A 15,263-nucleotide genomic window follows, 5' to 3' on the forward strand; every position below is an offset into this window, starting at 1 on the left:
TCCACTGAGTTCAGGAATGACAGCTCAGGCCTCTGGGAGCAGGGAAGGGGAAGGAAGGGCTAAATCCCAGTGGAAGCGGGGCTTGAAGAGGAGGGAGACTGACTGCCATCCTTACCCTTTCGATCTCCTACCGTCGCTTCTAGGGACATTGCGTCCCTCCCTTTGGTAGGCCGGGACCCCCATTTATTGTATGACCCCTGCGTCTCACTCATGCTGTGAGCATATCATTCAGTCTGAAGCTAGCCCTTAAGGCAAGTTCTTTGCAGATAAAGAAACTGAGGCAGAGTCAGGTCCTCGCAGCTACTCTCAGAAGTGAAATGGAGCCCACCGTCTTCCGTCTGCTGCCTGCCACCCCACATGCACTGTGACCCTCAGGCCTCTCTGTTTCTGTCCTGGGCAACCATAGAGAACTTTCTCCACATGGCTAAGAAGTAGAGTAAATGGGGCAAAGAAGTCCACTTAGGATCCTGGAGTTTACCCAGGGGTAGGGAGCTAACGGAAGGCCATCTGTCAGTCACAGCTGTGCAACCGGCCCCATTTGGAGATGGTCAGCTCTGAAGGAGGGTGTGGGCGTGGGTAGTCCAGGGGCTCCACCCTTTGCTCTTCCGTCATGGTGAGGGTGAGGTAAGATGAACCCAAGTGTAGTCTCCAGTCACAACAGACAACATGTCTGTAGTGCTTTTCTCACATACCCCTCTCTGTGATTCTGCGACAGCGGAACAGCAAGCCAGCAAGCATTCTGCCCCCAGGACTGGAGTAATCAGGGGTGGTTGGAGCCAAGATGAAGGGCAGGTGGCCACAACAGTTCCTGTGTGTCCCTGTCCCCGTGTACCTGTTTACCTGGCTTCGCCTCCATCTGGAGAGGTGACACCCAGGGATTTCTGTATCCACATAAGCCAGACCCTCAGGCACCACAGGTTGTGGATGTCAGGATCACATCTTATGGATTTCAGGAGGCTGCACATTGTGGAGTCTCACAGTGCTCCATGGCTGCCATCCCCCTACACAGCAGGCACCAATGGACCAGTGGTCTGGGCTGATGCGCCGGTCCTATTTTGTTCAATTGTTTTTTGAGACAGGGTCTCACTGTGTCACCCAAATTCTCCCAGAACCTTCCTGCTGTTGCTCCTCAAGTGCTCAGATTATGAACATGCACCTGCCTGGCTCTGGTCTGATAAAGTCAGCCTTCTTCAATTTACATAAAGCTATACAAATGGGAAAACTGTAACTCTTCTATCCAGTGTCTTCCCTAATGCTCAAATAAATACATAGCTTCTCAAACTAAAAGAAAAACATGCTCAACAGGTACCAACCAAAAGGAACTTCTTTACCAAAGGTATCAGAAACACGGGCAGCCTGAGTCTGAGCCTAAACCCCGAGTCTCAAGATGGAGACTGACTTCTCTATAGCTCACGCCTTAGTCACTGTTTGGTTGCTGTGAAGAAGCATGACCAAGGCAGTTCTTATAAAAGAAAGCATTTAGTTGAGGGCTCGGTTACAGTTTTAGAGGTTTAGTGCATGATCATCATGGCAGGAAGCAGACAGGCATGGTGCTGGAGCGGTAGCTGAGAGCTTTGCATCCTGATCTGCAAGCAGCAGGCAAAGAGAGAGAGACTGGACTTGCCAGGGGCTTTTGAAACCCCAAGCCCACCTCCAGTGACATGCCTCCAACAAAGCCACACCTCCCAATCCTTCCCAAACAGTTTCCATCCCTGGTGACTAAGCATTCTGATACATGAACCTGTGGGGATCATTCTTATTCAGACCACCACAGCTCGGGTATGGGACACCTTTAGGAGCAGAGTGCAAGCACGCCTCAGATCTCCATAGCAGATCAGCAGGCACACATCAAAAACAAAGGTATATGCAGGGAGTCCTACTGGGAAGAGTAAGTGTTCCCATCAGGCTACCCTCAAAGAGTTCTTCTCATTTTGATGTGAAGCTTGATTTTTCAAAGGAAATCCGACAGGAAAGAAACAAACTGAATTTTTCAAGGTTACAAGCCAAGTTACCTAGGTCCAGCCCCTTTCCCTTCGGATACCTCTCTTGCCAGCATTGGGCTGTGACCTTCTGGCTGGACCTCCAGCCCCTTTACCCTGGGACCTGCATTGAAACGTTGATCCTGCTGCATGGGTGTGTGCCTGACCATTCATCATCACTATAGGTTGTATGGAAGAATCTGTACAAGGAAAGGCTAGATTGCTTGTGTCCAGATACAAGGTGTAGGTATGTTAAAGCCTCAGTTCTCAGACATGGCCATCTCTAAGGTCTCAAGGTTTGTGAATGACTTTATTTGCCAGCCAGGTAGCTCGGTGGGTAAGTGCTTGACATATAAACCTAGCAACCCGTTCAATCCCCAGAGCCCATGCAAGAAGCTCCACAGTCACACACAGGTCTGTAATGCCATTGCACCACTATGGAGCGATGGGAAGTGAAGATGGGGGCAGAGAAGGGGTCTGTCAGAATCTCATGGGCCAGCCAGCCTGGAGTAGGAAGCAGAGCAGGAACCCAGAAAGCAGAGCTAGAAACCCAGCTTCAAAAAGGTAGCATGCAAAAACCAACTCCCCAAAGATGTCCTGTGGCTTCCACATGTAAGCCGTGGCAGGCACGTGCACACACACACACACCTCCTCATAAATTACAATAATAATAACTAGAGCAGATTCAAGGTGACTGTTTCCATCAGCTTCCCAGGCTGTAGGAAAGAGAGAAATGACCAAGGAAGCTGGTTCCTCTGTGACAAGATACAGTCATCATAGCAGCCGACATTGATTGAATTTAGTGGTGTTTCCTGCCCACCCTAAGAAACAGTCCCTGGGAGCTAGTCAGCTAGAAGCAGGACCCAGGACCTCCAGAGAGCAAGGACTAAGACCTGTGGCAGGGGCCCTCGGTGTGACAGGAAGGATTCCCCCAGGAAAAGTTGAAGTCAGTTTGGTATTGTGTCATTGCTCTGCCCTGGTGGAGAGGCTGGAGAATGCATTGATCGATAAGGTTTCCACGCTTAAAGCTTCAGTGACCTGAGGCTCTTGGCCCCACGGCTGTGTGAGATAAATCATTTAACACTCAACACATTCACACAGTAGATCTTATTGTTAGTCTTTATTTCAAATGAGTGTAAAGATGTAGAGAGTTCTGTAAGGTGTCCTGGTAGCTTGAATGGGGGCACATATTTAAACAGTAGGGTTTTAAATGCCTATCACATTTCAGTTGCTTTTTGCTAGAATTCTTGGAGATAGCAGTGAAGTATAAGTGAGTATCTTGTTTGTTTGTTTTCTTTTTTATGTATTGGCTTTATTTATTTATTTTTTAATGCCCAGGGGTGGTTGATCAACAGTCACCATCTGGCTAAATGCAAATGCTGGCCCTTTTCTGCAATCTGGTCCATGTACCCTGACTCTCCTCACCATAGTGGGCTATGCAGAAAAATCTGGAAGGCTAGACAGGGCAAGTTACTCCACAGTTCACTTATCAGTGGACATGTATTATAGGTGGCACCGTCTTAGGTGAGGTCTCCCTGCACCTCTAACCCACAGAGGTCTATAGAAGAGGGTCCCAACATGATGGCACGTCTGTTCTTCTCCATAGCCGTCACCCCCTGCAAGATCCTCAAGTGCAACTCTGAGTTCTGGAGCGCCACGTCAGGCAGCCACGTCCCCGCCTCTGACGACGTACCCGAGTTCTGCGCGGCCCTGCGCACCTACGCCCTGTGCACGCGGCGGACAGCCCGCACCTGCCGAGGCGATCTGGCTTACCACTCGGCTGTCCATGGCATAGAGGACCTCATGAGCCAGCACAACTGCTCCAAGGATGGCCCCACCTCACAGCCACGCCTGCGCACGCTCCCACCAGCTGGGGACAGCCAGGAGCGCTCGGATAGCCCCGAGATCTGCCACTATGAGAAGAGTTTCCACAAGCACTCAGCTGCCCCCAACTACACTCACTGCGGCCTCTTTGGGGACCCGCACCTCAGGACTTTCACAGACCACTTCCAGACGTGCAAGGTGCAAGGCGCCTGGCCGCTCATCGACAATAATTACCTGAACGTGCAAGTCACCAACACGCCTGTGCTGCCCGGCTCTGCCGCCACCGCCACCAGTAAGGTAAGGGGTGTATGGCAAGGATGGGGCAGACCTGGGGCGGGCGGGGGGTGAGGGTGGGGGGGTCACAGTGTTCTGGCTCTGCTGGCGCCAGGATGGCTCCGGCCCCACTGGGTTCTTATAGTCAGTAAAGAGGCAAATGGTTTAGAAAGGAACGTCCGGGCGGTATACCAGAGCCAGGAGGATCTCTGTGAGTTCAAGGCCAGCCTGGGCTACCAAGTGAGTTCCAGGAAAGGAGCAAAGCTACACAGAGAAACCCTGTCTCAAAGAAAAAAAAAAAAAAAAGAATGTCCTGGAGAAAAGCCAATTCACAACTATGTCTATATTTTGCCTCTAGTGTGTCATTTCTTAGACTTCTAGACATGGTTCACAAGGAGTCATGAGACCACCACCACCCCCAACCCCCCCCCCACCCCTGTTAAGGTGCGGAAAATCAGCATATACAATATATAGGTTTATTTGTCTCTTTGCTCAACTTTTCTAAGTATTTCATACATGAGCACTGTATTTAAATCATTTCTACCCCTTTCCCTCCCCACGGTAACTCATGTGTCCCTCCCTTTCAGATTATTGACCTCTTCTTTAATTATTGTGGTATATGTACACATGTTTTATATTGTATTATACACAACCTACTGGATCCATTTAGTGTTGCCTGTATACAGACAATCAATAGCTGCTGAGAGAGGGGGACCTCAGAGATGAGCCCCTGATAGGTTCCTCCCAAGTGCTTAGCCCTAAACACATACACTCTTTCATTAAGCAAACTAGAGTAAGAACAGCCTAGCGTGGCACAGATACAAAAAGCCATCCCTGAGTGAGGTTGGGTGCAGTATGGTAAGTGTTTGAGAAACTTCGCTCCTGATATGTGTGTTTGCATGTGTATAGTTGTGAGCTCCTGATATGTGTGCTTACGTGTGTACAAATGTGCCTCACGGGTGAAGATGTGAGGTGGATTTCCTACTGTCCTTGTAGTTCTAAAAACAGAAGTTCAGAGGATGCTGCGGAAATGGCTTAGTCAATAAAGTGCTTGCCGTACAAGTGTGAGGACCGAGTTTAGATCACCAGCACCCACACAGAAAGCCATGCCACAGCACATGCCTGTAACCCCAGCCTTGAGAAGGCAGAGACAAAAAGCCCCTGCCTGGGCTTGCTCGACGGCCAGTCTAGCTGAATCAATGCGCTTCCATTTCAACAAGATGCACACGCACACGCACACACACCACACCACACACACACACACACACACACACACACACACACACACACACACACGTCTCAAAAAGAAAAGTGGAGAATTAATTGAGGAAGACACCTCTATTGACCTGACCCCTACATATCCATGGTCTCAGACACACTTCACATAAATACAGAGTTCAGAAATATTCTCTAAACACTTATTGTCAAGCCTCTGGAGTAGTCTCACCCCCAGACTCTTATCTTGGTAGAAGCATGTTAAAATCCAATCAGAGAAGTCTGGTCTGTGTTCCTCTCTCTGGACCAATGGCCTTGCCACCTCTGCGGCTGCATTTATAAATGCAGTCACTGTAGAAGGTGAGAGTACTGCTCTCTGCATCCCTGCTCCAGGATGCATGCACTCCTCCTGGCTGGTTGGACCACTGCGATGGGATTGGACTTTCTTTCTCTCTTTCTTTCTTTCTTTCTTTTTTTTTTTTCTTTTTTTTTTTTTTTTTTTTTTTTGGTGGTGGTTGGTTGGTTGGTTGGTTGGTTGGGTTTTTTGTTTTTGTTTTTGTTTTTTTTAAGCCCTCAGTGGAGTCCAGGGATGTGATACAGTTGTTAGATTGCTTGCCCAGCATTCAGTCCCCAGCACCACATAAAACTAGATATGGTGGCATATCCCTGTAATCCCAGGACTTAGGAAATAGAGCAGAAGTATCGTTAGTTCACGGTTACCCTACATAATGAATTTGAAAGCAGTCTGGACTATGTGAGACTTTGTCTCAAAAATAAAAAAGAGACAAACAGATCATTCAGCAGTTTTTATGTAGGTTCAGAGGCCAGGGCTGTGGGATGGGATAGATGAACAGCCTAAACTACTGGGTAGAGTTCTGCCCTGTGTCTCCTTGACTTATCTGGACCCTGAGAAGTGAAGAGAGCCTTGAGTGCCTGGAATGGGGGAAGACAGAATGGAGTATGGACCAGCCTAACAGAGTACACCAGGGATCATCCAGAAGCCCTCTCTCTTCCTCCTTGGAGCCAGCCCTGTCTGGCTAGTGTATCTCCTTTTGACCAGGAGGCAAAGGGACTTCCCCACCCAAAACACCTGAGCCTGGAATGTTCTCCACTGCCATGGAGCCAGCTAAAGGCCACACTCATTCTCCAATCCAAGGAGGACTCCATGTCTGGGTGGCAGGTCTCAAGTCCTGCTCACAAGCCAGTGCCTGAAACATCTAAGAGACATGGCCCCCTTTCCCAGGCAGAGAGATACTCCTACCAACCCCAGATTCTCTGTCCGTCTCCTGCTTACTTCTGCCCGGAGAGGGGAGTGTCTCCAGGGACCTCACACTTGCCAGGGGGTAGGAAAGATATCAAGGTGGGGGGTAGTGCTGTCAGGCAGTGGGGACATGTCTGACCTCCTCAGTGCCTGGCCTCTGTGTGCTGCCAGCCCGGTCACCTGAGCCCCCTGGGGCTTCCAGGCTGGCTAGGAGACAGTGGGTCTATTTCCCCAGGAGGAATGTGTTGGAAGACCACATGTTAGGCTGGGCCAGGCTGGCGCACAAGGCTGTTTCTGTTTCTTCTCTCCCTGCCACACCCTAGAAGAGGACAGTGAGGTGACCTGGCAGCCAGAAAAAATGCTCCATCGCTACCACTTCCTTCTGCTCTGGTGGCCCTGACCTACCAAAGGAGTTCTCTCTCTGGGTCCTCCTAGTGGGTAGGAAACAGATGGGTCTTCACCATGGTTCCTCTACCAGCTTCCTAGTGCCAGATCATGATGCCTGGAGGTCAGCGAGGCCAGAGCACCCCCCACCCTACCCACACACACACACACACACACACCCTCCTGCTCCTCAGAAGACTTTGGGGTGCCCCAGGCAAGGATCCAAACACCTTCCTGGAGCATTCAGCTGCTTACCACCCTCTCCTTCCCCAGAGCCAAGGTAAATGAATGTTGGGAGCCTGAGGCGGTAGCTTCTAAATGCAGCAACAAACACAGCTCTGGAATAGACCCAGTCCCCCTGCCCCATGCTGTGGGCTCCTGAGGGCTGGCATCTAGGTACTCAGGGAGACCTGAGGATACACGGGATGAGGGATGAGGACCAGGTAGCTGCTGCTCCTCTTGACCCAGTGTGACAACAGAGCCCAAACGCAGATATCTGTGTGTGATGAAGGAGGCTGGGCCTGGGCCTGGGCCTGAACTTAGGCCGTATTCTATGAGGCAGCGTGCCTGGCCTTAAAACACCGGGGTGAGGTACCCCCAGACCCCAGCGCTCAACGCAGTAGTGCTGTCCACAAAGCTAGAGAAGTAATTGTTCGTTTGTTCCTGTGCTTTGTTTGACGCCTTTCAGATGTCCACTCTCCTTCGGGCTTGATGCAGGGAGGGCTCTTGGCACCAAAGAACCGCCTGAGCAAGAGTGGGGGGCCTGTCTTACCCAGACCAGCTTGGAGGTTTCCAGAATGGTATGGGGTGGGGTGGCAGAGCTTGATGAGACCAGTTCTTCTTCTGTGACCTAGACCTTTGATCTCAGCAGGCAGAGAATTCTCAGACCCCATCAGCCTGGCTCTGCTAAAGACCAGACAGTGACAGCGCTGGTATCTATAGCCAAGCCAAACTCAAGACTCAGACTGGACTAGGAGCCTTGTGGGCCCCAGATGAGCTTACCTCAGTGGCCGATTTCCACGGCCCTGGCATTCTGCCTGTTCGTGGAGCCTCTTGCTCCTCGAGTGTATGTGTGTTCTCGGATCCAGCCGCTCTGATCCCACCTCTTAGTACCACGCTATGCCCTCCCTGCTAGCAGCTCCTGCCTCATGCCAACAGCCCAACACAGGGTGCTAGGGCAGCAGCATACTTTGGCCCTGGCAATCCTCCTCGGGGGAACTGGGAGGGTCAGCCACTGAGCTGGCCCCCCATGACAGTGGGGGCCCCCAGATGACAGCCAAGGGATGGGGAACATAGGGAAGCAAGGGATGTAAGAGACTTTCACCCCCAAAGCAGTATAGTCTCTCCTCTCACCACAGCCTAGACTCCAGCTCCAGCTGTGTCCACCCTCCCCCTGTGCCCCTTCCTCTACTTCCCAGAAGCAGCCTAGCCCCAACCTGGTGGCCTTGCTCACCCTCTGTTGTGGAAGCCACGTGCAGGAAGTCTGGCCCCATATACACACTGCCTCACCCCAGGCCGTTGTACATTCCCAGGCACCGCCATTAGCCCTCCTGGCCCCTCCCTTTATCTTCAGGGCAATAGAGATAGGGTTTTCTACAGAAAGACAGACTCGTCAGTCAGCATCCTACTCCACTGCCTCCTCCCAGTTTGGCTGGTGGTGCCCACTTTATAGGCAAGGAAAACTGAGGCTCTGAGGGCAGGAACTCAGCTCTCTACCTCCCCCACCTTCTTTAGCCTTGTTTATTTCCCCCTAGTACTCAGAAGCCTGTTACATCACATACTTCCTCTCTCTCTCTCTTCTCTCTCTCTCTCTCTCTCTCTCTCTCTCTCTCTCTCTCTCTCTCTCTCTCATGTTGTGGGGGGGCACTGAGAAGTCCGGGGGCCCCTTTGAGAAGGAGGATACCAAAGGCAGAGAGTCATCCATGCATGGTGGGTTGGCAGCCGGCCACCAGGCTTTCAACAGGCCCCCTTCATGTTGTTACTTGTGGTTGCTTCCTTGGCACAAGTGCCAGGGAGTCAGGCAGGCAGCCTGTCAGCCTTCCAGGAGGCTGTCTCCATGAGAGATGGCGGTTCAAGCCAAACCAGCCTTTCCTGTTCAGTGATGACACTTGGCAGGCAGGAGCCCCCTTCCCCATGTCTGTGTGGCCTTGCACACCAAACAAGAGTGCCTGCGTCCCTCACCCTGCCATCCCTCCAATGGCAGGACCACCCACTTCCCAGACCACCCTGGCTGGGCCAACTTTGTCCCTGCAGGTGCTTCCACACCGCAGTGGACAAGCTGTTGGCTGGGAAGAAAGGGATGAAGCCGGACTTTCTTAGGTCAGGGACAGGAGAGTTGCTTCATGTTCTTGTGGTCCAAGGTTTACAGCTCTGCAGCAGGAACAGGTTCCAGCTTCCTTTGACATGCATCCCTGTGCATGCTGGAAATGGGAGCCCTAGGGAGGAGAACAGGAAATGGAGTCCCGTGCTGAGGAAGCTGTGTAGTGCCTACAGGGCTCACACTCTGGGGACTCAGGCCTCCCAAGTCTTTCTCTCACAAGGCCACAGGAGGGAGCCAGTCCTCCTTGTACTAGGTGCACCCCACTCTGAGTCCGAGATAACATAGCCATGGGAAGGTTTTTGTTCCCTTTAACGTCAGAAGAAGATACTAATATGATCGGTGTCCAGACTGTAGTCTACAAACAGAATCTAAAAGATGTTGGAATAGGAGGTTGGGTTGGTTGATTCACTGGAGGTGGGGTGGATATTGTTTAGAGTTTTGTTGTTGTTATTATTTTGGTTTGATTTTTAGTATTTCTGTAGAGTAAGGAACCCACCCAACCCCCAAACGCCAGAGTACCCTAGCCCCTAAGAGTCCCATGGAGCCTGACTAATGACCCTACTAATGTCTCGCCACCGCTCCCAGGGGCCTATGGTACAGTGTGAAGACGGGGTTCTGTGTCTTCTCGGGTCCCAGGACTCCTGGCTGTCACCATTTACTACCTGGCTAGCATGAGGGACCCACAGAACAATGAACAGTGCTGGGCTGAGGAACTCCTCCAGCAGCTCTGAATATTGTTCAGCCCGAGTGCTCAGAAACCACTAGGTTCCCCTGCTCTGGCCCGAGGACTCCCTGCTTACCTGGACCTCCTAGGCTCTTTGCAGCGGTGGCCATCTGGGGCTGCATCCAGACACTCTCTGCCACCCCCAGTCCTCACATCTGGCCTTTCTGTGGCTCAGAGCCTAGGTTCTTTGACCCATCTACTTCTGGTCCCCACCAGAATGGTTCTGGTTTCTGGTCCTTTACTTATTGGGCCAGAGATTCCCTTAGCACCCCCAGGATCATTGCCCTTGACCCTGTGAGCCTTCTGAGGCTGTCATCACGGCCCTTTCTGCTGCCACACGTACCTCCTGAGCAGCCAGGTAGAGAATATCCAGCCTCAGCCAGGCCTCATACAAGCTGCTTCCCTTCCTTGGGTCCCTTAAACCAGTGGATCGTCTGGGGTAGAAGTGGGGGCAGTGTCCCCCTTGGAGTCCCATCCGCTAGCTAGCCAGACCCTGCTAGGTGAGGAGTGAGCATCGTTCTACAGAGAGATTGGTAACTGAGCCTGGGAAGGGATAACACGAGGGTTGGAGGGGTGACAGCGAGTCCCCGCAACTCTGGGTGTCACCTCGCCCATATGCCACCTCCCTCCATGTCTTCAGGCTGGGTTTCCAGGGTTTTGTTGCCCTCAGATGGGCACTGCCCTCGTGGTAGCCGGTTTCCCATCCCACCTCTTCCCACAGCTGAACGGTTGGTTCCTAGCAGCGGCCACAGGAGGTGGCCATCCTCTTCACAGTATAGTTGTGTCTCCAGCTTTGCATCCTCCCTGGAAAACAACCAGACGCCTCAACCAGGATGACAGGCAGGAAAAATCACACTCAGCCCCTTCCCAAGCTGCCCAGACTCCTACCCTATGTGCCAGTGGCCGAAAGACCCTACAGCAGTGCTTCTCAACCTTCCTGATGCCGGGACCATTTAAGACAGTTCCCCATGTTGTGGTGACCCACACACACACCATAAAATTGTTTCTGTTGCTACTTCGCAAACTGTCATGTCGCTACTGTTAGGAATTGTAATGCAAATACTGTTTTGGAGATAGAGGTTTGGTGTGGGGGTCAAAACCCACAGGTTGAGAACCACTGCCTAAGAGGTTAGCACCCAAAATGAATCTCAGTCCTGCCCTCTGTGGCTGTGTGACCCTGCAGCTCTCTGAGCATCTGTAAAATTGGGGGTGTCACCTGCCCTTGGAATGCCAAACACAGGGCCTGTCTGTGGCTCTCAGGTCTACTGGCCCTCCCCAGCCACCTGCCTCCCCTGAAGCAGCCCAGCCCAGCCCTTCTCCTGCAGACCACAGGCTCCGTTTGGACATGACCTCCCTGCTCAGGCCTGAGTGGGAGCTGCAGCCACAGCCTGAAGCCTCTGGCTTTTTTGGGTTGATAACCACCTTCCTCCTTCCCCTATTCTTTCTCCTCCCCAGCTTGAAGTGACCCCCCAAATTGCCTCGGAGCTGGGACCTCTGTCCTCGTCTGCACGGATTTTGCCCATCCATCTCTCCAAGTGTTGCAGCCCTCCCACTATAATGGCTGCTGCTGGGCTCCATGCACGCTAATCATGGTGTCCGGGGCTGTCCCTTCTTCCTATCTTCTAGCTTCTGGTACTGCTGGCACACCCTGGCTGGTGGCTGCGTCTTCCTCATCCCCACTTTCCCAATCACTTTGCCTCCCCTCTTGGCTGTGTCTCCCTCGACACGTGTCTCACTTCTGCAGACACTTGTGGTTATCCTTGGGCCCACACAGATAATCCAGTATGTCTCTACCCGCCTGTCCTTAACCCAGTCACGTCTACTGAGCCCCTTACACCACGCTCATGAGTTGGAATGAATCTGTGTCTAATGTTTGGGTGAGCAGTATTTTAGCCTGACCATAGTGGACTAAGGACCTTTTATTTCTAATTGGACCTTTTAACAACTTTATTTTTTATTTTATCTTTATGGTTCACCTCTCTGTAGTGAATGAGCTGATTTTTATAATTTAGGGTAGTGAACTAAAATTTTTCTAAGTAATTTTAGTATGTTAAAATTTTAAAAAAAGAAAAAATCCAGGCAGTGGTGGCGCACGCCTTTAATCCTAGCACTGGGGAGGCAGAGGCAGGTGGATCTTTGTGAGTTCAAGGCCAGCCAGGGCTACAAAGAAAAACTCTGCCTCAAAACAAACAAACAAAAAACAATTACAAAAAAAAAAAAAAAGTTATAAAGAAAAATACTAAGTGTCCAGCAGTGTGGTTGGTATTGAACTGTGACCACTATGGAGAATGGAGGGTCCACAGCGCCTCCCAGTTCCCTAAACCCTCTAAGGCACACCTCCCCAAATCCTAATCCACTCTCCCTCTGTCCCCTTCTTCATAGCTCACTATTATCTTCAAGAACTTCCAGGAGTGTGTGGACCAGAAAGTGTACCAAGCGGAGATGGATGAACTTCCGTCTGCTTTTGCCGACGGCTCCAAGAATGGTGGAGACAAGCACGGGGCCAACAGCCTGAAGATCACAGAGAAAGTGTCAGGCCAGCACGTGGAGATCCAGGCCAAGTACATCGGCACCACCATCGTGGTACGCCAGGTGGGCCGCTATCTGACCTTTGCTGTCAGAATGCCCGAGGAGGTGGTCAACGCTGTGGAGGACCGTGACAGCCAAGGCCTCTACCTCTGCCTGCGGGGCTGCCCGCTCAACCAGCAGATCGACTTCCAGGCGTTCCGTGCCAACGCCGAAAGCCCTCGCAGGCCGGCAGCTGTCGGCCCCTCTCCTGTGGTCCCCGAGACGTTCCCGTATGAGACAGCTGTGGCCAAGTGCAAGGAGAAGCTGCCTGTAGAAGACCTGTACTACCAGGCCTGCGTCTTCGACCTCCTCACAACGGGGGATGTGAACTTCACGCTGGCTGCCTACTATGCCTTGGAGGATGGCAAGGCGCTCCACTCCAACAAGGACAAGCTGCACCTGTTTGCCAGGCCTCGGGAGCTGCCAGGTGCTGTGGCTGCAGCAGCATCTCCCTTGGCCACCCGGGTGCTCCTTGGCACCTTCACACTTCAGGCCCTGCTGCCCGTGTTGTGGTAGACATTTGGCCACAGAGGATGCAGAGGGAGAGGCAGGCTCTGCACCAGAGCCTCGGGCTCTTGCCCCTGGCCTCTCCGATGTCTGAAGGCCCGAGGCAGCCACAGGATGCAGGTGGGCTCCCTGTGACCCAGTGTTCTCTGCACCATTCAGCAACAGAGGTGGCCTCTGGCTGATGACCTGTACCGAGCCATCCTCAAATGTTTTGGCCGAGGCTCAGGGCCTGGGACAGCTCTCCTCTCTCTCTCTTTCTCTTAGTGCACGCGACAAGGTTGTGGTGATTGGTGCTGTGTTTTCGTGACGGTTGAGTTTTGTGAGAGGGAGAGCAGCTCCCTCCACCCCGCCCCCACCGTGTGAATGTGCAGACCAGAGACCCGTACGCTGAAGCCCTACCCCATTACCAGAGAGACACTGGGAAAGTCGGCTCCTTCCACACCCTCACAATGCACTGAGACAGGCCCGGCTGACTGCTGCATACCTACTCTGGGGCCTCCTGTGCCCTCCCACATCCGCACGCACACACTGTTACACAAGCACACTCGGCACACACTAAGCCCATGGGGACACCCCAAGCCCCCACGCTGGTGGGGCTAAAGCAGTTCTTTCCCTAGGCAGGGGCCTCCTTAGCAAGATGACATCCCCAGAGGGCCATCACTCCGCATCTTTAGCGAATGGATGTTACCTTGTGGCCAGTAGGCTGCACCCTCCTGGTACCTTCCCACCCAGTGCTACACCGAGATTTCCCCATGCATCCAGCTACTGTGGATGTGAGTTCCAGGTGCCATTCCCAGGCACCAGCCTGCAGAGCCTCACAGTTGGAGGGAAGGTATGTTTTGGTTTGAGGTCTAAGCAATGCTACTCTTGGGTTCAGATCCCCATCTCTGGCTCCACCCTCTGCCTCTCTCCCATTACACGTAAGAAATCAAAGTGCTTGGCTCTGAATGTTTCAACAGAGAAGTGGTCCTCCGTTCCTGCCCCTCCCCCAATTGCCTCCCCACCCTGTTAGCAGATATCAGAGCCCCTCAGCAGGGGCCTTGGGGCCTCAGGCATGAGCAGCAGACCCAGTGGACAGGGCCAGCTGGCCTGTCCTGTCCTCTGCTCTCTCCTCACCCACCTCCTATACTTCCCTGACTGCTGGTCAGCAGCTCCACTCCCCACCCCAGCCCTCTTGCCTGGATTTCTTGGTGGAAAGAGCAGTATCTAAGAGGCTTCCCAGCACCATGTCCCCCGGCAGGGTCTCCTCCCACAAGTACCTTCTTGAAACTCTCCGATCACACATGGCCAGAGGCCTGCCATGGGGAGCCTAGCTTTCCTTCAGCTCAAGGTGAGCATCCCTCCACAGAGCCCAGAGCCATTCCCATCTCTGCTGCTGTTCCAGAGGCCCCCCAAAGGACCAGCATGGTGGCGCAGCTGGCCCCATGGGCCACCTAGCCAGTGGCCCTGCCGCCCACCCTAGCCCCATGCAAGCTTGCAGCAGCCCTCTGCTGCTCCCCAGGGACCTCTCATACACTGGCCAGGAGGCTGCAGAACCTGCCCCTCCCTCCCAGAGGTCCTGACCCCTACCAAAACCACATGGGTAGCTGGAAAAGGTCAGCCCGGCCCCTCCTCCTCCCTGCTGGTTTTTTAGGTATCCCTATGTTGGAAGTAAAAAATTGAAGCACTTTATTTTGGTTGTGTTTGATCACGTTCTGCTTGGAAGTGGGGACCCCTCACTGTGTCCACATGTCTGCGACCTGTGTGGAGTGTCACTGCGTGTACATACTGTAAATTATTTATTAATGGCTAAATGCAAGTAAAGTTTGTTTTGTTTTGTTATTTTCTTTTAGAAGAGATGTTGAAGTTTGTTTTCTAAACAGAATTTGGTCCTTGGGGGGATGGAGAGGTGACTTGGCTGGTAGATGTATCCCGAAGCAAAGTGTGTCGAGTGCAGTGGGCTGTGCTTTGGCGAGTGTGTGCCCGAGTGTTGTGACATGTGAGATGCAGCTGTTTAGCCACTGTGGCGGCTCTTTGTGACTCCGAGATTAGTTTTCTTCCTTATCTTGGGCAGGTAGGAGTGCTTGGTTGGTCTGATTTCCCTAGCTCTAGGAATATTGGAACAGACCAATGCTATATGAAGAGGGCAATGATTGTCATCTAGGACAGAGTTGGAGACATAGAGGGGCTGGTCTGAGGCCCATCATGGCTCCATCCAGCCAACATTGC

At 52.5% G+C, this 15,263-nt stretch overlaps 1 protein-coding gene across 1 annotated transcript in view; it reads left to right on the top strand.

Moving 5' to 3' along the window:
- Window positions 1-14,864, top strand: part of Rgma (repulsive guidance molecule BMP co-receptor a) — a 46,202-nt gene extending 31,338 nt beyond the window's left edge. Inside the window, exons 3-4 of the mRNA XM_036191223.1 lie at window positions 3,586-4,100; window positions 12,363-14,864. Of these exons, the coding sequence (XP_036047116.1) occupies window positions 3,586-4,100; window positions 12,363-13,064 (1,217 nt within the window). The 3' untranslated portion in view covers window positions 13,065-14,864. The remainder of the gene's footprint in view (window positions 1-3,585; window positions 4,101-12,362) is intronic.
- The last annotated feature ends 399 nt before the right edge of the window (window positions 14,865-15,263 follow it).

The sequence above is a fragment of the Onychomys torridus genome, chromosome 1 (genome assembly GCF_903995425.1).
Source record: "Onychomys torridus chromosome 1, mOncTor1.1, whole genome shotgun sequence".
Lineage (NCBI taxonomy): Eukaryota > Metazoa > Chordata > Mammalia > Rodentia > Cricetidae > Onychomys > Onychomys torridus.